This window comes from Mauremys mutica, chromosome 2 (genome assembly GCF_020497125.1).
Source record: "Mauremys mutica isolate MM-2020 ecotype Southern chromosome 2, ASM2049712v1, whole genome shotgun sequence".
Taxonomy (NCBI): Eukaryota; Metazoa; Chordata; order Testudines; family Geoemydidae; genus Mauremys; species Mauremys mutica.
The window spans coordinates 66668754-66693635 of record NC_059073.1 but is presented as its reverse complement, the minus strand read 5'-3'; the positions used below and the strand labels follow the sequence as shown (position 1 = coordinate 66693635).

General features: G+C 41.6%; 1 protein-coding gene across 3 annotated transcripts in view; it reads left to right on the top strand.

The window, feature by feature from the left end:
- The window catches only part of CLVS1 (clavesin 1), a 277818-nt gene that overhangs the window by 146387 nt on the left and 106549 nt on the right, over nucleotides 1-24882 (top strand). For all 3 annotated transcript variants that reach the window (XM_045008049.1, XM_045008048.1, XR_006577528.1), the window contains exon 2: nucleotides 4674-5298. In XM_045008049.1, coding sequence (XP_044863984.1) covers nucleotides 4910-5298 — 389 coding nt within the window. In that variant the 5' untranslated portion in view covers nucleotides 4674-4909. The remainder of the gene's footprint in view (nucleotides 1-4673; nucleotides 5299-24882) is intronic.

Below are 24882 nucleotides of genomic sequence, written 5' to 3'. Positions count from 1 at the left end.
TTGTCCTGCACTATGGCTCAGCTACTAGTGCTGGATAGATAAGTGTTGTGCTCAGGTAACCTGTAACTGACTTAGGGCTTGTCTACCTGGTGCAGCAATACATACTACAGCGGTATGATTTCTAAAGCCACTAATATGTTGCAAAGTAATTGCAGACCCTTTTGGTTCACACTAAAAAGTTCCCTATTACTTTTTAACAACTATCGCACAGTAGGGAACCAGCAGGGTCTGCACCGACTGCATGACACCTTACTGTGCTTTGGAAATTAGACCCCCATAATGTGCACTACTCCACAATTAAGACCTGGCCAAAAGTTGGGGGGCGGGGAAAGACTAACTTGAGAGCATTAGGGATCTGTCATGTATTAGTGTCACTAAACTTAAGGAAGTGTTTATATTTATACCTTAGCTAGGATTCCTAGTTCCAGGAAATTCTTAGAACACTGTTGAGTCTGATGCTGATGTTATAATCACAACCATTTCCTATTCCCACAGTCAAGAGAAGCTACAACGCCCCCATGAAGTAAATGCGAGACTTAGAAAGATAATGAAATAAGATATTTCCCTCCATTTAACCCCATTGAGCCATTCTAGCGCTTCATATAGAGAAGTAGGAAATGACTGCGATGGCACTAGTAAGATGGGACTCTAACAACCTCTCGGATTTTGATGGGAGAAAGAATCAAAGCAGAGGCGCAAATATTAGTGAAACATAAAGAAACATTAAACTGCTGAGGCCTAGATTGTGCCATTTAGGCCCTGCCTTACACTGGGGACAATGTGGAGCTGCAGAGCCCTGGAAGGAGCACTGGACACACTGTCTCATGAAGCTCTCTAGTGCACATGCACATAGCTACATTTCAGCCCACGAGGTACAGCGTAACCCTGGTCAGTATGTAAGGGGTGGAATGATAACTGCACGGTTAGGGTGCTAACTCAGGAAACCAGTGCTCAGCTCCCTGCTCCATCAAACAGTTCCTGTTTGACTTTGAGTAGATCACTTTGTCCCATTGTGCCTCAGTTTCCCCTCTATAAAATGGGGATAATAGTACTTCGCTGCACAACAGGGGTGATATGAGGATAAATACCATACTACCTCATGGTATTTAGTGTAACAGAGACCATATACACACTATACAGAGATTCAGTTATAACTTCATCTCTCATTCCCTGTTTGACAGGGGTGCTGGAACAATTTTTATAGCGAGGGTGCTGACAGTCATTGAACCAGACTGAAAACCTTGTATATAATGGAAACCAGTTCAAGCCAGGGGTGCTGCAGCACCCTGCATCCCTATTCCAGTATCTATGCCATTAGGGAGTATAATCTAACCCCAAGTTGTTTTACACAGTTAATATCAACATATTTTAAAAAGCAATTTAATGAGATGACACCCACATGGTGAAAGTCGAGTCACTCTCGACTACCATCTTATTTCCATTTCTATCCACTCACTTCCCTTCCAGAATGCATTGAGCAGCCAGTATCCTCATGGATGCCAGGAGTTAGAAATTAAGGACCAGATCCCAATGGAGCTATGACTATTAACACCAGCTGAGGAGCTTTCCCTAATACTTGAGACCATCTAAAAGCCATGACAGCAAGCTTTCAAATGGCTTATAGCACTGGATCTAGCTCTCAAAGGTCTGTAGATAGGGGTAACAAATCCGACTGGAACTGAAGTTAGTGGTTCTATTAATTTATTAATTTTTTTATGTATTTGCTTTAAAATTGCAAGGCAAGATGGTAATCAGAATAATCAGAGAAGTGCTTAAAAATACACACAATGTGATGTTAATATCTAATTTGATGGGAACCCACAGGACCAGAGAAATGTTATACATCATTGGAAAGCTGGAATCATCAGATTTTTGGTGATGTATAGCATTAGTTTATCAATGATGATTCACAAGCTATAATGCCAGATGTAGTAGTGTGAAGGGCAGTAGAGATAAGAATTGTCTGGAAGATGGAAAGATGGGAGTGGAATGATTTTAAGGCAAACAAAGAAATCTGGGTACAGGATTGGCTGCAGTCCAAAAGATTTCAATGGTAGGGACAAACAGCTGATAGGATGCCAAAGAAAATAATGCAGACAACTAAGTGCTAACTTCTGGCTCTGCCGTTGACTTGCTGTGTGATCTTGGGAAAGTCACTTAAACTTTGTGCTTCAGTTTTCCCACATATCAGATGACATGAACAGTGCTTACCCTGACTGCACCCCTCCTCTGCTGAGCAGACCTTACAGCAGCAAAAATTCTGGTCCTATGTGTTTCTTTGGCTTTAGAGCCACTGTTAAAACAGATTGGAAACTGATATACCACTTCTTAGATGACACTCCCATGCTGGGGGGGGGGTTAGTTTTAAATAAGTACAATGCCATCAATTATAATTAAAAAACTTATTAAATGCAAGAAAACTAATGACACATTAAGTTTGAAATTTTAATTAAAAAACAAAGGCCTTGTTCTTGTGCAGCCTGTGTCAGTGTTAAACCAGTGTAACTCAATTGACATCAACGGAGTCACCTCAAATTACACCAATGTCACTGTCTATGGGTATGTCTACACTGAAGTTAGACACCCCTGGCTGGAACGGACCAGCCGACTCGGGCTCGTGAGGCTTGGGCTAAGGGGCTGTTTAATTGTGGTGTAGACATTCAGGCTCAGGCTGCAGCCTGAGCTCTGGGACTCTCACATCATTCATGGTCCTAGAGCACGTCCGGGATCCAGCCTGAGCATCTACACACAGTTAAACAGTCCCTTAGCTCGAGTTCTACGAGCTGGAGTCAGCAGGCAAAGGCCAGGTATGGGTTTTAATTGCAGTGTAGACATACCCTAAAACTCCATTATTTTTCAAACAACCTTCTTCAAACCTAATAAAGTACCCACCTCACTGAGGGGTATGTAGTGTCTACATTTTAAAACCAAGCTTCTTTTGAGGCATTTCAAAAGAGAAATCTGAACTTTTTTTTTTCTGTAAAGGCTGAAAAACTGGGCCTGATTCTGATCTTACTTCACAAAAGTGTAGCTCCATTGACTTCAGTGGAGGTATCTCCTGATTTACACCAGTAAAACTCCTAAGAAGATTCTGTGGCATTTTTTGTTATGCTTATAGCAGCCCAGGACTTTTTTTTTTATAAGCATAGCTAAGAACAAGTATGAAAAATTTAAACACAAAATGTAAAGTTTTTCCAGAAAAATTACAAGATACTGAAAGTACAAGCTTACAATAAAATTATCATCTTAACATCAAGATTGCAATGCTAGAATTATCAAACACATGTCACAGTTTATTCATTGAGAGACTTTGTGTTTTGAACTTCTAGACTACTGGGCTAAGCAAACTAGAAACTGTTTTCTTTTAAGAAGATAAGCAGCATTACTTAAAAGACCATTAAAAGGAAAGAGATAAGGTGACAAGGGACTATGAGGTGAGAAGAGGATGTGTGTGTGTGTGTGCGTGCGTGTGTGTGCACTCATCAGGAAGAACATTGCTGGAGGAATAGCAGTGGGTTGGGAGTCTGTGTTGAGCATTAAGCTTTGCTAGTGATGTTATTCTGCACCTAGCAATTAAAGAGATGCTGGCTATGTCTTCACTGCAAGAAAAGGTGGATTGTTTTAGTGGCATAATTTCCACACCTGAGCTATCCAGCTGTAAAATCCTACTGGAGACAAGGCTCCTGTAATTTTTACTGTGAGGAAGCCAGGGGAGATCAACACTATATTCTCCCCACCTGCAGTTGACCTCGCCTAGTTTACCTCTATAAAACTACAGTGCCTTGTCTCCAGTAGGATTTTACAGCAAGAGCGAACTCACCTTAGTTGTCACACCTTTTGAAAACACACCTTTTATGGCAGTGAAGACAAAGCCTCTAGATCATTGTCTCAGACACAATGGTACCACTGGAAAAAACAAGAAAGAACTTTTTAAAAAATGAAAACCCTCAATGGAAAATGTTTTCTAAGAGTGGTCTCCATGTATCAAATTACCCTGACTGCCACGGTGTTCACAATTTTATCATGGTTCTCTGCACCAGTCTAGGGAAAAGTTATAAACACAGGGAATAAATGGATAAAGGGAAGTAAAGGGAAATGTATGAAATGATCTATTCACAATAAACCAACCTTTAAAAAATACTAGATTCATCATGAAAAGTGGAAATTTGCTTATTTAAAAGGCTGAAAATGTTGCTTTTTTGTTTTAGCATGGCTCATCAGAAGAGAACACTTTGTCACATCATGGGTGAAAAACCAGACCAGTAAACTATGAGCTGCCATTATTTTTACAGTTGTCACTCCAGGCTGGCCGTGGAAGGGACTTGTATCACAGGAAAAGCATAACAGTAATAGAGCATGGTCATGAAGTGCTGGCCTTTCTCTGTTATTATTTATTATTATACTAAACCAGTATAACATTGCCATTGCTATATGCTCAATATAATGATAAATTCATCAGACTGTCTTTTTGGGATACTTATATATTATGCATTCAAGATATCAATGATAGCATTATGGTAACTGCACCACTCAAAGACTATTTGGTTGCTATCCTCCGAATACTTAAAATACAGAAGCAATGCAGTGATTATTGTATACAAACTCAGAAGTGGATTCATTTAAGCCTTCAGTACATATTTAATCAATGTTTTTTATATATATTTGTTTTTTAGTGAGTGATGGAATAAGCTACACTTGTTTTTGGATGGATTACACTACATACGAACTGAAAATTATACCCCCTTACAAGGATATGAAAAAGGCCCTCAAACAATCCTTTTCAAACAGCTGGGCAGCAAAAAGCTTTTGAATGGATCACACTTACAGCAGACCATTAGTTGAATGGGATCAGCATTTCTCCTGCTAAATAATCTGAAGTTAAGGATCTGGAAAAGAGATTTTTGCAGAGATGACCCATTTACAAACTGGACTTAGTCCAGAGACTATAGAGAAAGCCCGTTTGGAACTGAATGAAAACCCAGATGTTTTGCATCAGGATATCCAACAAGTCAGGGACATGATCATCACCAGGCCTGACATTGGGTTTTTACGTACGGATGATGCCTTCATCTTGAGATTTCTCCGAGCCAGAAAGTTTCACCAAACAGATGCCTTCAGACTGCTGGCCCAGTACTTCCAGTACCGCCAGTTAAACCTGGATATGTTCAAGAACTTCAAGGCTGATGATCCTGGGATCAAACGGGCTCTGATTGATGGATTCCCTGGAGTGCTGGAAAAACGTGATCACTACGGCAGGAAGATTCTTCTGCTTTTTGCAGCTAACTGGGATCAGAGTAGGTAAATGTAGATAGTGTACTTATATATTTATACACACACAAAACCTGTTCACTGTTGATTAATGACCATATTTTAGGCAATGAGATCATTTTGATAAACATGTATTCTAAACATGAGTCCATTTCACTAAAGCCTTCATCTAATGTGATTGTCTATCATTTCTCATACCTTGCCACAGAGGATTTACTATACATCACTTTAAACAGGTAGCTCATATTTTTCCATAATGTTTGCAGGTTTAAGCCAGACAATTGCCTCATGCAGGAGGTACAGCTTCTGAATGATATTTTGACAAGAATGGCATCTTAATTTCTACACACTTTGGTGCCTGTGGGTAGGTTAGATATTTGGGAGATACAATCAGGCAAAGGGTATTTTCAGTTCAGCCTATTTCTGCTATAATATGTTACAACCAAAGATCTCTTCCATCCCCTAAAATAAAATTATATTAAAATTTAATGTGACTATTTAGTCAGCTCTCTCTACCTCTTGGAGGTGGTGTAGACATATATGAAAGGGGCAGATCTGGAATGTTCTTCTCATAGTATCTTTCTCTTCTCAAGTCGCTCCCCTGCAGTTCTTCTGCCTGCATGATGAGGTTGAGAAACTTAATAAAATACAGGATTTTAATGCCAACTATAGATTTTCAGTATAGGGTAGCTCAAGCTGCAAAGGCCCAGATTCAAATTTTGAACTTCCCAAAGTTTGCACTGTTCTATTCCAGGGATTTGGGATGGCTCATTATAAAGATACGGCCCATAAACAGGGTAATCTATATCAGGATTAAGATTTTAACCCCAAAACTCAGTGCTGGTCACACTGGGGGTTTGTTATTCTTGGGGGAATTCTGTGCTACTGTGCCATGCAGAATTCATGGCACGCACAGATTTTCTTGCTTCCCTGTGGAAAAATGACTTTTTGCTGAGGAAGCAAAGGCAAGTCACAAGAACGGTCATGTCCTCTCCCCAGCAGCATGGGTGCCTGGAGCACCTGGTAGAGCGTGAAATCACTGCAGGGGGGGGCACTTTGGGGCAAGCCTGGCCCTTGCACTGTGTCAGGGTTGGGTGCAGCCAAGTACGTGTCACTAAGATTGGGGGGGGGGGGCTGCAGTGTGATTTCCTACCTCCATTCAGCCAGTGGCCTATGCTTCCCATTGCCAGGCTGGAGCCTCCACATTTATTTACTGACCATAAAATTTGCAGAATTTTAAAATATCGTGTGCAGATTTTTTTGTTTTTTGGGTGCAGTTATCTCAAGAGTAAAAGTATGTCTTTCAAACTCAGGAATTAGTAGGTAAGTCTAGAGCTGTGCCTATGTTTTATTTTTGAAGGTTTTTTGGACATGTTTTTTAACCCATATGTTATCATGTATGGAAAACTCAGATGTATGTGTCATTTGCCTTTGCATGTGCAAATTCAGGATAAATACACTCAGCTATCTTATTCTGCATGTGCAAAAGTAGTTTGTTCACTTTGAGTGACATCTTGGCCCAAGTGAAGTCAATGTCAAAACTCCCATTGACTTAAATGGGGCTAGGATTTCACCCTCCATGAAACATTTTTGGCCAATATTTGTAAAGCTGAGTTTTTGCCAGAAAACAGACACCCTTCTACTCATCCTCCAAAACAGCTATTCGCCAAATATGTGCTGCCATGCTCAGTCTCTTTCAAGCAGGTTTATTCTCGTAACACAAACAAATAAACAAACAGTAAATAGTTTTTAACTAACTCTTTTGTCTTCAGGGGCCCACAGGTCTCCAGCACCCTGCTCCAGGCAGCTTCCTAGTTCTAGTCAGCTCAATTCCCTTCCTGGAGCAGTAGACCCAGTTCTGCCTTCCTCAGCACCTAGCCCCTTGCTCTAGGCACTCACTACAGGAGTTAGTTCTGCTCCAGCATGGCTTTCCTTCCCCTAGGCACACCATATTCCAGTACCTCTCTCCCCTCTCTGGCTAGCCTCTAGCCCCCTTTAGCTGACTGGATTGGGCTCACGTGCTTTGATACAGGGGAGATAGGCCCAGTCTACTCACAGAGACCAGCTACCCTGGGACTCATCAGAGCAAAGCTGAAAAGACAGATGAATGAACATATATCTTGACTGAATACAAGACATCAGCTTTTGAGGCCAGGAACATTTGGGCTGCATTGGTTGAATTAAGGGATTTAAGTATTATGCAGCGCTAGCCTTAGGTTTCTGAGAGCCCTTAGTAGAAAGGATTCATAAGAGTCACCTGCTCCATCAGCCCTTGCTCTGGCAAAGCTGGAGATACCATCGGCCAAGCTCACTTGCTGATATCTTGAAAGAAAAATGATTCTCGCCAGATCTCAGTTAGACTTTGCTGAAATTCGGAGAGTGGTGCACCTCCTCTTTCTCTATATATCATATGTTTAAAAATGATCAAAGCAATCCTACACTCAAAAATAGTTTAATTCTGAAAAGAGAAGCCTTACCTTTTGCGGAGGGGATTCTGTGGCTACCTACAGGTTGCTCTGATAATAGGGGAAATACATCAACAACCCTATTTCCAAAGAGCAAGGAATTTTTGGAATTACAAAGCATGGGATAACTTCTACATATAGTATCTTCCATGGTGAGTCCTATCCCTGTATCAACCCTACAATGGGGTCAGGGCATAGTGGATGCTGAGTGCTACTATATGGCCTGGGAGAGGATTCTTTTTCTTTCCTGGCCTCAGCAGAGCTTGCAAGTGCACCTGAGCTCTACAATAGGGGCAGGATTAATTCCCTAAATAAATACAGGAGTTCACTTCACTTTATATACCACCATTTTGGGAACAGAATTCAGTGGACTGTATATTACATTTAGGGACAGGAAGTGGTGAACACAATGTCTAACTAAAGCAACGAGGAAGAAGAATGTTATTACCCAGATTAGATTTTGGCTAGGATAGTGAGTCAGACAATACATACTTGAGAAAATTGCCATAGGAGAATCTTATATGACCACAAGATGTCAGCAACTTGGTTTTCCATCTCATCTGAAAGATAACATCGATACTTGCACAGTGCCTGCAGCCATTATACTGGGACAATGGTTCAGTACTGACACAAATGGAAGGATTTGGCCTCATGAATCTTTCTTCATTCCCATTCACAGAGGGCTAAAGAACAGAAGAACATAAGAACATAAGAACGGCTGTACTGGGTCAGACCAAAGGTCCATCTAGCCCAGTATCTGTCTACCGACAGTGGCCAATGCCAGGTGCCCCAGAGGGAGTGAACCTAACAGGAAATGATCAAGTGATCTCTCTCCTGCCATCCATCTCCATCCTCTGACGAACAGAGGCTAGGGACACCATTCTTACCCATTCTGGCTAATAGCCATTTATGGACTTAGCCACCATGAATTTATCCAGTTCCCTTTTAAACATTGTTATAGTCCTAGCCTTCACAACCTCCTCAGGTAAGGAGTTCCACAAGTTGACTGTGCGCTGCATGAAGAAGAACTTCCTTTTATTTGTTTTAAATCTGCTTCCTATTAATTTCATTTGGTGACCCCTAGTTCTTGTATTATGGGAATAAGTAAATAACTTCTCCTTATCCACTTTCTCAACATCACTCATGATTTTATATACTTCTATCATATCCCCCCTTAGTCTTCTCTTTTCCAAGCTGAAGAGTCCTAGCATCTTTAATCTTTCCTCATATGGGACCCTCTCCAAACCCCTAATCATTTTAGTTGCTCTTTTCTGAACCTTTTCTAGTGCTAGAATATATTTTTTGAGGTGAGGAGACCACATCTGTACACAGTATTCGAGATGTGGGCGTACCATGGATTTATATAAGGGCAATAATATATTCTCAGTCTTATTCTCTATCCCCTTTTTAATGATTCCTAACATCCTGTTTGCTTTTTTGACTGCCTCTGCACACTGCGTGGACATCTTCAGAGAACTATCCACGATGACTCCAAGATCTTTTTCCTGACTCGTTTTAGCTAAATTAGCCCCCATCATATTGTATGTATAGTTGGGGTTATTTTTTCCAATGTGCATTACTTTACATTTATCCACATTAAATTTCATTTGTCATTTTGTTGCCCAATCACTTAGTTTTGTGAGATCGTTTTGAAGTTCTTCACAATCTGCTTTGGTCTTAACTATCTTGAGTAGTTTAGTATCATCTGCAAACTTTGCCACCTCACTGTTTACCCCTTTCTCCAGATCATTTATGAATAAATTGAATAGGATTGGTCCTAGGACTGACCCTTGGGGAACACCACTAGTTACCCCTCTCCATTCTGAGAATTTACCATTAATTCCTACCCTTTGTTCCCTGTCTTTTAACCAGTTCTCAATCCATGAAAGGACCTTCCCTTTTATCCCATGACAGCTTAATTTACATAAGAGCCTTTGGTGAGGGACCTTGTCAAAGGCTTTCTGGAAATCTAAGTACACTATGTCCACCGGGTCCCCCTTGTCCACATGTTTGTTGACCCCTTCAAAGAACTCTAATAGATTAGTAAGACATGATTTCCCTTTACAGAAACCATGTTGACTATTGCTCAACAGTTTATGTTTTTCTATGTGTCTGACAATTTTATTCTTAACTATTGTTTCGACTAATTTGCCCGGTACCGACGTTAGACTTAATCTTCCTTCCCTTTAACACTACACATGTGAGTGAATCCAGAATAAGGCAGAGTGTGAATTTAAATCAGATTAACTATTCCTGATTAACTCAGCATGTGGATGCTTTTATTTGGAATGGAGTTAATTAGGAATTGTTAATAAGGAATAGCTATTCCAGGGTAACCCTCCAGGTAGAAAAGCCCTAAATCATAATTTAGACAGTATAACCCCACCTAAAATTTGCTATAATTTATAAACTCATTTCCAGAGGAGACATTCTCTGAAGTGGCATTTACTTTTTTAATATTCCTTATAATGCAGTGGGTGTGTGGATCACATGTATGGGTGAGTGGAATAGTTTGGAAACCTTCTAGATTCATAGATTTTAGGGTTGGAAGAGACCATTGTAATCATCTAGCCTGACCTCTTACATTAAACAGGTCATAGATTTTTATCAAGTGATTCCTGCATCAAGCCCATAACTTCTGGTTGTGCCAGAATGTATCTTTTAGAAAGACATCCAATCTTAATTTAAAGACTTCAAGTGGTGGAAAATCCACCATGTCCCTAGGTAAGTTGCTTCAGTGGTTAATTACTCTTACTGTTAAAAATGTGCATTGCATTTCTAGTCTGAATTTGTCTAGCTAAGGTTTCCAGACATTGAATCTTTTTATAGTTTTGTCTGCTAGATTAAAGAGTCCTCTACTATCAGAAATGTTCTCCACATATAGATACTTTTATACGATGATCAAGTCATCTCTTAACCTACTGTTTGATAAACTAAATAGATTGACCTTCTTTAGTCTATCACTCTAAAGCAGGTTTTCCAGATCTCTAATAATTTTATAGCTTCTTTCACAACCCTTTCCAATTTCTCAACGTCTTTTTTAAAGTGTGGACACCAGAACTAGACACAATATTCCAGCAATGCTCTCACTAATGCTGTATAATGTGGTAATAAGACTTCCCTTATTCTACTTGATATTCCCGTGCTTATACATCCAAGAATTGCATTTGCTCTCTTAGCCACCACATCACACTGCAAGCTAATGTTCAGTTCACATCCTCTTCTGAGACACTGCTTTCCAAAATATAGTCTCCCATCCAATAAATGTGCCCTATATTCTTGGCTCCTACATTTACCTTACATTTTCCTGTATTAAAATGTGTGTTTCTAAAGTAAGCCCCCCTGCCCTATAGACTGCTCTGAAGAAGTGACTTGTCCTTTTCATTATTTACCACTTCACCAATTTTTATGTCATCTGCAAACTCTACCAGCAATGATCTTATGTTTTCTTCCAGATCATTGATAAAGATGTTGAATACCATATGGTTTTGGGACCCCACTAGAGACCTCCTCCTCCCCAATGAATGACAATTCCCTAGTTACAATTACTTTTTGAGATCTATCAGTTAGCCAGTTTTTAATCCATTTAATATATGCTGCATTGATTTTGTATAGCATAATTTTTTAATCAGAATGTCTTGCAGAATTAAGTCAAATGTTTACAGAAGAATATACATCATTACAGTTCCTTCATCAACCAAACTAGTAATTTAATCAAAATCAGGGTAGCCCAACCCACTGCTTCAACAATGAATCCAATATGAAATAGAAACTTTTAAAAGATTCAAATACAATAACTAGTTTCCTTTTAAAATGTCTTCCCTTACTTGCAATTAGATTTCAGAAGACCTTTACTAGTTGATTCAGCCATCCCTGGCTTTGGTACTGCTATTGCTACTGCTAATATATTTAACTTGCACTCAGGACTGCTATATGGGTTTCACTGGGAGTTTTGGGTGCACGAATAATGCAGGATCAGACTTTATAACTCTCCCAACCTCTCCTCTGATTCAAGATATTTCTTTCACAAACGTGCATCCAGGGTGAAATCCCTCCCAGTGAGCCAGGACAAGAACTATGCACCATGTAAGTCTCATTTAAAGCCTTTAGGACATAAGTGGAATATTAGTGATGCATCAGTCCCTTATAATGTTATGGAAATAGGGTTGTTTTGTTTTTGTTTTGTTTTTTCGTTCTTTATAGCTGGACTGTTTGTATCACAGAATATGTCATGTGACTTCAACAGATATTGTTGAAGAGTCAGGGGGGAAATGCTTCTTTGTTTACAATATACATTTCCGTACCAGCTGCTGCTCATCAATTCTCTTCTATTAACCCAAAAGTCTTAAATGCCAGACACTTACCATTCTGTATGAAAGTGTATGGAGAGTTTCAAAAGGACAAAAATTACTCCAACATAGCACTGGAACAGCAGCTATAAATTTTTTAAAGGATTATGATAAAGTAAGTTATGTACATGCTGAGAATATTCATGATGATGTAATTATGAGGATATTATCATCACTTCATCCTGTTAGTATGACTGAATATATTTTAGATGCTGATTACTGTAATATATTTGGAGGATAGCCTCAGTTGTTTAATAGAATACCAAGGAATAAATGCTTGCTGGGATTGACTTATAGATGCAGCCAAACTACAGCAATAACTCAAACTCAGTTGTTTAATATGCAAAATTATTGCTAAGATACAACCAACCATAGTATCGAAATGATTTTTACAAAGAGAGTCTTTGTCTTTGGTTAGGAAGTGACATACAACATAGCAAAAACTGTTTAGATGGTACAGTGACCAAAAACCTGGTTATAGATAATCAAATGAATTAATTAGTTTAAAATGATGACATTTTTTAGGAAGGGTTTAAAACGTTAATAAAGTTAATGGGGTGGAAAAGGAGAGAGAGATTTAAGCAGAATAATAATTTCAGGCAGTGACGTGTGGAAAAAGAATGATGGATCAGACACAGAGGACGTGAGATAGCTCGGTCCCAAAATTGTTTAATTCAACCATAGGAGACAAGTGAACTCACTTCCTATCAAATAAGAAAGACAGGTCCCTAGAAGATCATGCAAGGAGGGTACCAGTTTGGGGCAGGGCTATCAAGGGAATGAGAAAGGTGAGATGACCTGTGAGTCCTGGACTCAGAAACCCAGGAAAGAGGAGGAAAGGGAACTGCTGGGGGAAAGGACAAAGAGGCTAATGTTGAAAAGTGAGATAGGATTGACTGAGGGGGAAAGCACCAGGTGGGTTGGGAAGTCAAACATGTGAAGAGTGAGAGGAAAGGTACTGGCAGGAAGGGGTGATTCTGGGACTGGGACTGAGATTTGTGAGGGAAGGTCCAGAGAGATGAGGCAGGTGGGTGATAGGGCTGTCCTGGTGGGGTAAGAGGAGCAAAAGAAGCTAACTACATGAGAACTGAAAAGAGGGATATGGAAATTAGAGGAAAGATGACTTCTGTGTCATGTGCCCCTTTGTGAAAAAAGAAACCAAACAAAACCCAGGAGTTATGCAAGAAGAAGAGAGATTAAATGGACATGTACACACCCGTGCTGGGATTTGCTGCATTCCACAGTTTTAGCCCAAGTGTTTTCATTTACACCGACGGCAAATGGCCCCTATAGACCAAAACTCTGTGTGTGTGTGTGAATGAGTGTCTGTGTGTGAGAGAGAGAGAATGAATAAGGGTGATTTTAAACAAGAAGGTGGAGGGAGTGCTGGTTTTACACTACTGGAAAATGACCATAATCCTATCAGGTCTGGATAAGCCAGTTTTAAGGCCAGATTCTTCCAGAGGCGTGTTGCCAAAGCCCCCTATATCAATAGAATATAACTGAGATCACACCAGTACTCATTTTATCTGGATTCTTCTTCTCTTTGGACATTTGGAAATAATCTTGGGAATAATCAGAAGCCATGTGTTTTATTGTATATGGTAGCTCCTTCAGCTGCTATAAGCAGCAGTTTAAGATGTGTTCAGTCAGAATATTCCTTTTTTTTTTTTTTGGTTAGAACTTTGTGCATATCAAGTTTTGCAAATACTAGATATTCGGATCATCTTTTAATTTATCAACCTAATTAAAATAGTTAAAACATCTTCACTTGTTATTTGAGGAATAGACTGCACGGGGGGTGGGAGGGTGGGGAAGAGTTCTCCACTTGGATAGCTAATAAAATTTACACATAGAAGTTTTATAAGTGAGTGGAGAGAGAGAGACAGAGACAGATTCTTTAAATATGATTGAAATTGTAAAATTTTAATCTATTTCTTAATATAGGCAAAATGTATCCTAAGACCATCACTTATTTATAATGCTTTCCTTTGAACTTGGAGCCTCAATATCAATTATAGTTTACAAAATAAGAGTCACCTCTTCTACAACCATCCTGTGAAGTACTGAATTTCCTCAACTTCCAGTAATTTGTAAGACTAAGTAATATTTAAAAACTGCTGATGTTAGAAAGTTGTATCATGACAATATTTTGCAAAGGGTCTTTCTGGGATGAACAGGGTGATTCTGAAAACATGACTGGATATACAGGGTGTGAGTAGTTTGGAGGAGAGTGAAGTGACTTGTAATTTACCAAATGGCCTCTAAAAATCCAATAAGTAAGAGAGACAGAGGAGGGGCAAGAATGAGAAAAAAGTAATTCCAATAAGTCAATGTTATCAAAAACCAATCCTGAATGCTGATAGGTGACTGCTTTGATATATGACAACTTGCTTTTCAAGATTAATAAGTATATAGGGATTAACATACCTGTGTATATGGGTGGGCACTGTAAAAAGGAGGCTGAGCAGTAATCACATTAATCAGAATAAGAGTTTCCAAAGCACCAAAGAGCAGAAAATGGAAAATGCAAGTTGAGGACTGGAAACTCTGTCTACAACTAAATTCTATCTGTGCTCACAAGGTCGATATTTTTAATAAGCGCAGAGAGCATTGTGGCAATAAGAGAGAATTGCCTTTTCCATCATCCCAAGATGAATTTCAGCTCCAGAAAAATCATATAGGGCACATTTGTAGCCGGGGTCATAATACAACACAGCCAGATACCTACCTGCTGGAATAGACCATTTAACTATCTATTTTCCGATCATGCTGAGTACAGTTGCCTCAGCAGAGGTTGATTTTCAAAGGAACAGATAGAGCAAAGTGTAAGAATCTTTGTCAGTGTTTTCTCCTTCTTGAAACATGGCACCATGATTCCATTGAAGTTGAGATGTGACTGAAGTATGTATGTGCATGTGTTTACACATAGACCTGACTATCATTCATACAGCAGTATAAATCACATCTCCAGAGTAGCCATTGTATATAAGATCAGTAACAAATTGTTTTCAAATAACCAAGCATTTACATAACTGCCCACAATACATCTTTATAGCCATAATGATATACCAGGTCCAAATTCAGGACATGTTTGTCTACTCATTTACACTGGTGTAAATCAGAAATAGCTGCATTGATGTCAATAGCATTACAGTGGCATACTTTTGAAAAGCATAAAATATGGATTTATTGTACATGAGAAATCATAACTGCTCTTCAGAGTGAATCAATATCTTTCCCACTTCACCCATGCCCAGCTCCCAAAATAATAACTTGCAAGTTACCAAGTACGTAGCCTATAAAATAAATTGGAACCTCATGCCCTTGCTTCTTCTTTTATCCAATACTGTTTCATTTATTGAGTTCCAAATTCTTCCAGTGAAGAGATACAAATGGTGCCTGCTCCTTTTGTGTCCATGTCTATGTCCCTTTCCCCCACCACAAGGTCAAATTCATGTAACTCCACTGAGCTACTCCTGATTTACATTGAAGTGAGAGGAGAATCAGGTCCTTCATGTGCACAACTTAGGTGTCTTGTCTGAGTTCAGAACAACACTGATAGCTTTGAATGATCATCTCAGTGCAATGCAAATGTTTGTTACACTTACCTAATCGAGTTGATTACCATGCAGCTTGTTCCATTAAAATTAGTTACATCCCCAATACCACTTCTGATAGGGCCAGCCCACAACATTTTGGCACTTGAGGCGGGGAGCTCAAATGGTGCCCCCTCACTTGGGCCAAAATTTGAAAGGTCTCAATTCTCCCTTCTTCCTGTTCTACTCCTCTCATTGTACTGCTCTGCTACCTACCCCAATAAAGGAGAACTAACAACTTAAAATGCCTTGTTCAAAAATTTTAAGTAACACTTAACTTTCAAACGCCTGAACAGCAAATGTAACTTTTCTTGTCTGCATAGTAAACACTGGCATTTTTCTCTGTTTGAATAATCAAAGTGGTGCTTTCTGTGCCTTCTTGGTTGCAAAGATTTGAACTGCTTCCTGAAGGTCCACAGTCTGGGCCAACCAGCCTCTCTTGTGTCATTGTGGAGCGTAGATGTGTTTTTATTAACTTCAGCTTGGAGAAGCTGCGTTCTCCCCTGGCAACTGTTACAGGAAGTGTTAGAAGTATGTGCAGAGCAACAAAAGCATTTGGAAAGAGGGTGGTCATCTTATTTGTGCACATATATTCCTGAACAGCCTTTGGAGTTGATCCTGCTGAAATGTATCTTGAAAGGTCTTTCAGTTCATCACCTAAATCACTCGCATCAATATTGCTCATGTCATCATGTGTCAACACTTTCTCTAGTGCCCTGCATTGCTGGTGTCGGTCTTCTTCAGGTATAGTGAGGAGTTTTGGAATATCATACAACATCCCAAATATACTGCTGTGTTCCTTGAGCTGCATGAAACATTCTTCAACTGACTGTATTGCACAATCTAGTACCTGTTTAAAGAATTCAACTTTGAATTATTGTTTGGGGTCTCTTATGGGGATTACCCGGTGCCTCGTAATCAAAATGTCTTCTTCTTCGGTGGCTCTTGTATTCTTGAATGGGTGGGAAAATAGCTTCAATGAGAAGTTCCTCTGCCAACTTCTGTGCACTCTTCAGAACATTTTGAAATCCCTCATCTGACCGGTAAGACTGTAGATATGACTCTGCTTTGTCCAGTTGTTCCATTGCTCCAGATGTATCAAGGTCCATACCTTGGAGTCTCTTGCTTACAACATTTATTTCAAACAGTATGTCATGCCACAACTCTAAGCCACACAGAAATTTGAAGTTATATATGTTTCTGGTGATTCCATTTCCCTCTGCCACTGTTCTCCCACGAAAGTTCCTGTCATGGCAATATCCTCCATAATGGCAACTATGGCATCATCTATCTTCCCAATTTGGTGTTTGATAGGCTTTATCACCTCCACTCAACTTTCCCATCATATGGCACTAGGTGGTTTCAGTGTCAGAGATGATGTTCCCAGATGTTCCTTCAAAATTTGCCATTTGATGAGTTGATGCAGAGAAAAATACATAAATGCTTTGAATTACATTAAAAATGCAGCAGCCTCAATAGAAGCTGATACTGCATCACTGATCACCAAGTTCAATGAATAAGAACTGCATGGGACAAAAAAAGTTCGAGGGTTTAACTCTTGGATCTGTGTCTGCACTCCTCTCTTCTTTCTTCTCATGTTGGCACCGTTATCGTAACCCTGACCTCTCATGTCAGCTATCCCAATTCCTGTATCTTCCAACTTTTTAAGAAGCACATTTGTCATACCAGCTCCTGTAGTATCATCAATGTCAATAAATTCTAGAAAATGCTCTCTGACAGTAACCTTAGTCCCATCTCAAGCTCTTTCCACCTATGGAATGCTCTCTGGTGATTTGCTGCCTTCTCATGGCATGCCAGATTTCTAGCCAGATTTTTCCAGTCCTTTGTTCTTGTAGAACCCAATGTGGCTGGAACATTAGACTGGAAGAGTTTACAACAAAAACAGTATGCAGCATTCTGGGTTTTTGAGTACATAAGCCATGGCCTCTCCACTTTGTCACCATTGGGGATTTCACGCCAGTAATGTGTTGGGGAACATGACATTTTTCACTTGCTGTGGCCCATGCAGTGCAAGGAAGTCCCCCAGACTACTGCTCAAGTGGGTCCACAGTCCTGGATCATCTAGACTTAAGGAACTAAACTCAACAGCAGCGGTTTCTTGCACCTCCACCACACTGTTCTCTGATCTACACTTTTCTTCAGGAATGTGCATGATTACATCCATTTGAGATGGAGATATGGATCTGCAGTAGCTGCCAGGTCACCTGCACTCTGACTAACTGGAAGATCAGGCATCTCCTCACCACTCACATCCTCAATGGGGCCAGAAGGCTCACTGTGAACATTTGTGTCTATGTATCTCAGGAGAGCTCCTTCCTGCTTAGATGGAAAAGCTTCTTTTGCTTTCTTTCTTTTTCTGAATGCTGCCTCAGAGGGGCGTTCCCTTCTTTCACTCATGACTGCTGTTCTGTGCCAGCTATAGTGGCTCTCAACACTCAGTTGAAGGGGACAAATAAGCAGGCTGGTAGCAGGGCCTCAGTGAGGGAAGATATCAGTGTCTTAAAGGCCTAACTGGGTCCTACTACTTCAGTTGATTGCCTGTTCTCCTCAAGTGGGTTCAGGGAAGCAGCAGGAAACAGGAATCTCCCTGAGAAGCTGGTGTTAATCAGTCCAGGCTCCTGGGGGTGCTAGAGAGGTACATAAGAGGCTCCTCCTCCTCTCTCTCCCTGCAGCTCCTGCTGCTTTCTGTTATTCCCTCTCACCTTTTCTCCTGCCTGCCTGTATGTCTCTTGTGCCCTCCTTCCTCCAGCACAGCACTCCACCATCTCTGTGGATCTAGAGCAGAGAGAATATATATGCACCAGCAGCAGACACCATTTTCTATACCCTGGGTCCTAGTGGTGCCCCCACACAGTCTGGCACCTGAGGCAGCTGCCTCAGTTCACCTCATGGGAAGGCCAGCCCTGACTTCTGATGTACATTCCAATATCTTACCAAAGAGCAGAATTCAATAAATACTGAATAGCAGTAGTGCAAATGCATTACACGGTTCAGTGCGTGAGTTCAAAAAATAAGTAGGCAGAAGACGAAATTAAACCCTTGCTCCTGGATGACTGCCAGGGAAATACTACATGTAAAAGAATAAAATCCACTAACCTAGAAGATGTTGTCTTCATATAATTCTTCTTCTCCATCCACTTTCAACGAGAAATGTGTGAATAACTGATTTTTCAGTGTGCCGGTCAAACCAAAAACTTGGAAAAATTTAATTTCAAGTCCAACAAAATAGTTTATTGAATCCAAAACAAAATGTTTTATATAATTTTCAAGGTCTTTAAAACTTTTTTTAAAAACAAAATTGAACTGGAATTTAAAACAAAAAGTCCATTTGAACTGAAAAATCAAAATGTTTCATTTAAAAAGTGTTGAAATGAAATGTTTCAACTTTTTCAGGATTTTTTTCCCCAGCTGCAAGAATACAATAAATTCCCCACAAATCTGCAAAATATTTCAGTCAACCTGAATCTGCATTTTTGACAAAAAAAGTTTTGGCTGAAAATTTTCACCCAGCTTTAATTCTACCTTTAATTCTTTCCCTTTCTTTTCCCCTCCAACCTGTCTTGTTTTCTCCATTTTTATTTTATCTTCTTTCTCAGTCTTCTTTCTCACCTCTCTCTCTTTAACCTTAATGATGCACTATAGTATCTTCCCATTTTATTCCTCTGGCTCTTCCTTTCTTCTGCCTCTTGCTCTCCAATTCTGTTATCCCCTCTTCTGTTGTATCTTTCTGACTGTTCCCTCCAGGTACCTGTTTTTCAACTTGGACTTTTCCTCTTCCTCCATGTCCACCCCTTTTCCCTCTACCTCTGATCCTGACCTATCCTCCTAGAAACAGCTTCCTAAGATTTTTGAATATGAAAGATTTGTGAATATGGTTTCCTGGGCCAAATCTTAATACTTGGTTGTGTAAGTGGAAACAGGAGCAAAACAGTTTAAGCTCATAAAGAAAATAGCCTTCTCTAAAATCTTTCTTCAAAATATTCCTCAAAACTCATTTCAAAACTGTAATAAAAAGGAGTAAGCTCTGATCCAACAGAAAAACTATAGAAAATTGCTCCATTTTTCAGTTTCTCATTCTAATCCAAGCGATTTCTAGCCACCCACTGCAATTTAAATTCAGTTTCACTTTATTAAAGCCCTTCATTTTCTTTGGATGGAAGAGTGCTTGCAATTCTAGGCAGGAAATACTGGGTGGAAATTTGAGGATGCCCTAGATAGGATGAATGAGTGAAAAAATGAGAAATGAATGCCTAACATCTTCCTATTATTCTCTACTGATACACATCTCTCTCACACACACATACTTATTTTCCTTCAGTGAACGCTTTCTAAAGCTCATTTAAAACATAATTCATCGGTGCAGCAACATTCAAACTATTTGGTGATTTACTCTAAAAACAGTGATAAAAGATGTCAACTCCACATCAAAACCCAGTATGTCCTTTATTAGATAGACACACAGTACATGATGTGCCTATCATTGCAGGTTTATTTCTAGCAGATGCTTTAGGCCAAAGAGGGGGCCTTGCCCCCTGGTTTTTAGATAAAAGCATTTGGGTTGGATTATTTTAGTTCAGACAGAAGCTTTTGAAAAGGATAAACCAATAAAGTGCTTTGAGTAAAGAACATGAGGATTATGTCAGCAGACTGTGTATCTAAAAGTGCTGTAGGATACCTTGTATTTAAAGATGCTTTATGAAACCAAATTCTCTTCCAATATCTAGTTCCCAGTTCTTTAATATTTTCTATGTGCTTTATGCATCTCTCATGAAAAATGCAACCACTGAAGATAGCTTGGATGTTAATTATTTGCTATAGTCATCATTTCCCACACTTAGGTCCATATCCTCTAAGGTCCATAAATACCTTTGAGGATCTGAACTTTAGTGCTCACAGCCTGCTGCACACCTCCAAAGATGATGGCTACAAGACCCCTGTTGCTCTCAATATCTAGTAAGTGCATCACACTGGTGTAGGACCTTGTAACAGGGAAGCACCCACCTCTCACGTGTGCCCCCTTCTGTTTGGGTGTGTTTGCTGTGTTTTAGTTCTGGTGACCCCTGCCAGTGGTTTCTCAGGTGTTTTTTCAGTGACTCAGCCCTCCAGCTGAGCCACAGACACTATCTGTATATGAATCTGAACAGACCCTTTCCAGGGTATATAGTCCACCAGGGGACTCTCTCAGTACCCCTTGATTGGTGTTTCACTAGCCCTCCATGGGCTCAGTCTTTAAGTAGTCCTGGCCTTGGTATGGAGCCATACCTGCAGGGCTTCCTCCCTGGAGACACTACCTTCCTGCAGCCCTCCCTAGGCTTACTTAGTCCCAGCAGCCAGCCAGGAGCTCCTTTGTTGCTCCCCCAGTCCCTGCTGTCGGTGGTCCTGTGGCTCTTTCAGCCATCCAGGAATACAGTCCTCTCTTCTATAGCTCCAGGCAGCAACTGACTGCTGCTCTGTTCTGCAGCTTCTTTTATATAGCCTGGTTGTGCCCTGATTGGCTGCTCTCTGCAGCCTCTCTAATTGGCTGCTTCTCCACAACCACTCTAGGCTGCTTGGAGGACTTCTCTTCTGCTACTTCCTGGAATGGGGTGTAGGAGGATGCTAAGGCCTCCAGCAGGGGGCTTCTGGGCCTAGTCCATCCTATCACACACCTCCCCCCTCAGCCAGGATTGGGCTGGGGTTCTATTGCTGTCTTCTGCCCTGCTTTAGCAGGGTCTTCTACTTCCCAGACTTCTGTCTGGAGAGTGTTTTTCTCTGTCTTTTTGCCCCCTTTAGTCAGGGTCTATTCTCCCAGGTCTCTCTCACCTACAGAGCATTTAAGAGTCCTTTCAGTTCACCTTTGCCTTCGGGACTTCGAGGTGGAGCAGGCATTATTTCTCCTCCTTAGCAAACTGGAAATCCATGGCCAGCTGTTCTCTCTGTCACCTGAGATCCTCCACTTCACTCTCTGTTGACTCCAGCCATTCAGTTAGCTCAATGGCTAACAATGGCTAACACTTAGGCGGGAACTCACAGAGCTGGTCTGATCTACCCTTTTCTCTTTCCCCTTTTGCTAACCTGTTCACTGTGAGGTACAGCCTGGGTTCTCACCATAACTGGCTGACCTTGAATATCTGTCTGGGTCCCAACTATGTCCAACTGCTCCTGGGATTCTGTCTGGGTTCCCACACTATCCATCTGTACTCAGGGCCCCTAAATTCAGGGTAAGGTGGCAGTGAAGGTGGCAGCTGTGGTGAAGTTGCCCAGGGAGCTGAAGGCAGTTTTGCTAAAGGGGCAGGGTGGCATGTGGCTGCTGTTCTTAGGGTCCCTGGACTTGGACCAGAAGGAGTGGGTGGGCCTGTGTCCTCTCTCTTTCCCCCAGGCCACTGATGAAGGGCCTACAATTGTACAGCAACATACCCAGAGAATGAGAATGAATTGTCAGCAGGCCCAGCTGTAGAGCTGGGGCCAGAACAAAGTAAGAGGGTGAAACCATTGCCTCCAGGGAGGAAGCCTTGGGAGTATGGCCTGATACCAGGGCCAGGACTGGTTTAAAGACCTCAGACCAGGGCCGCCCAGAGGATTCCAGGGGCCAGGGGTCTTCGGCAGCGGGGGGCCCTTCCGTTCCGGGACCTGCCGCCGAAGTGCCCCGAAGACCCGCGGCGGGGCCCCCCCTGCCGCCGAATTACCACCGAAGCGGGACCCGCCGCCGAAGTGCAGCCCGGTCTTCGGCGGTAATTCGGCGGCGGGTCCTGGAAGGAAAGGGCCCCCCACCGCCGAATTACCGCCGAAGACCGAGCTGAACTCGGCGGCGGGTCCCGCTCCGTCTTCGGCGGTAATTCGCCAGCGGGGGGTCCTTCCACCCCAGAGCGGAAGGACCCGCCGCCGGTGAAGACCGGGAGCAGAAGAAGCTCCTGCGCCCGGCCCCGCAAGAGTTTTCCGGGGCCCCCGGAGCGAGTGAAGAACTCCGCTCCAGGGGCCCCGAAAAACTCTGGTGGGGGCCCCTGTGGGGTTCAGGGCCTGGGGCAAATTGCCCCTCTTGGCCCCCCCCCTGGGCGGCCCTGCCTCAGACATACCCGACCAGAGTGGGGTGCTCACAAGAGGTGGGTGACACTGTTACAGACCTATATGCAGCTCTCTAATAATGCAGGTGTTCAAATTGTTGTGAGAGGACGATAGGATGCAGTGTGTGTCTGTGCATCCCACTATATGCTTAAGGATTTTGCAGTTCAGAATCTATAGTCAGACAATGTTTCAAGAAATAGTCCTCCAAGGTAATCAACACTGATTTGCTGGCATTTCCCAAAAGGAGGAAATTCCAGGAATTAAATTAAAGCATTCGTGCACAAGTATGTTGAGAGGAATGACATGCAGGAGAGGCGAGGGAGAAGGGAAATTACGTGTGCACTTTTTATCTTCAGAGGTATTTGTATTTCCATGGTGGGGGAAGTGATCTCGCTATCTGTGGCCTTTAAAGTCCAGATCCTGTCCATTGTCTGAAATCTGGCTACATCTTCATGTAGAGGAATCCCAGGGATTGTGTCACCAGCCCTGTGCCACTTGCTCCAAGCCTCCCAGACACAGCATAGGGGGCATGGTGGAGTGTGACTGGGGGCAGGAAGCATGGCCAAAGCACCACTGTGCTGTGGCTATCCCTGACTGTTGATGGTCCCTTTGGGATCATTACATCCAGGAATAGTTTGCTGGTATAAACCCACTTTCCCCCTTATTCTCCCCTTCGCCCCAGATACACTGGAGCACTTTGTTTACTGCGCCTTCAATGATACAAGAATCAAGTAAGACTGTAAATTCTGAAGCTTTTATTTACCATGCTTTGGTAAAGTGCAGAATGTGTAAGCAGGGAAGTGATATATAGACAACAGCCAAGAGTAAAGTAAAATATAAACAGATATAAACATGGAATATAAATATAATTATACCCAAACTCTTATAGTGATGGCCATACACAAATAAGTGTTGCGTATTGTGTTATACTTATAAAGGGGCAGTAGAGTAATGCTGGCAAGGCTGTGGTCATTGCCCAACAAGCCAGTTTCAAACATTTCTTATTAACTTTATTTAATTATATCACAGTAGCATTTAGATGATCCAATCGAGATCACAGTCCCATTGTGCTAGGCACTGTGCAACCCACAGTAAGAGACTGTCCCTGCCTAAGAGACCCTAGAGTCTAAATAGAGAAGCTAGATGGAGAGTGGGAGAAAAAAACCACTATCAACTCCATTTTACAGATGGGGAGCTGAGGCACAAGGAGATGAAGTGATTTGCTCCAGGTCACAGAGTGAATCTGTGCAAAATCAGAAAATGAACTCAAGTCTCTTGAATCACACGTTTTAACCACAGGAAATATTTCTTCTCCAGCTGTGGAGTTTCTGGGCAAAATTCCTTCTCTTCTCTTCCCATGTCTAAAAGAAATGTACATGAATCTTCTCATTTGTGTGCAATGTTGCCTTTGGGTCTCAGAATCATTTCTATCAGTTTCTGTATATTTTTTGAAGCACCCTGTTCCAACTGAAAGGATTCTAAGTTTTAGTTCTGCCTATCCCTTGCAGTCATGTATGGATTTGGGGCATGGGGCTACACTAAAGGGAGCAGTGTAGGAGGAATGTTCTTCATAGCTAGAGAGACTGTATGACCTGTGTTGCCCACAGAGAGCAACACTGGATGAAGCCTTTGATACAGAGCAGTCAGCCAGGGACCAAATTAGTCCCTTGAGGTCAAAGCCCCCACAAAATAGCCAATGAGGAAACATGCTAGTCACCTCCTTGCAGTCATCAGACTTAGGGAATGTGCCATGGGTAGAGGACTGTCCATAAACTGTCCATAAATTGGTACGTGATTTTCAAGACCCCTTGTGATTTTCAAGACCCCTTCTAGGGTGCCACCTGGTGTACTGGGGTTTCACTGAGCCTGCCTGCTCCACTAGCCTCCCTCTCCCTGTTTTGCTGAATCAGACTCTCCGGCCTCTGGCAGCACACACACACAGGTAGGGATGCACTAGCTGTAGAATCACACAGAGTCTGCAAGCAGCTCTCTATGGGAAGACTCAGCTAGGAAATTGCCCAGCACTCAAATGCAGCTCCCCTCAGGAAAGTACACCCAAAATAATATTGTCTTGTGCTGTAGAGAAATCTGTACAATGTAAGCTCATAAATTTGCCCCCTCCCTCAATGTGGAGGAAGA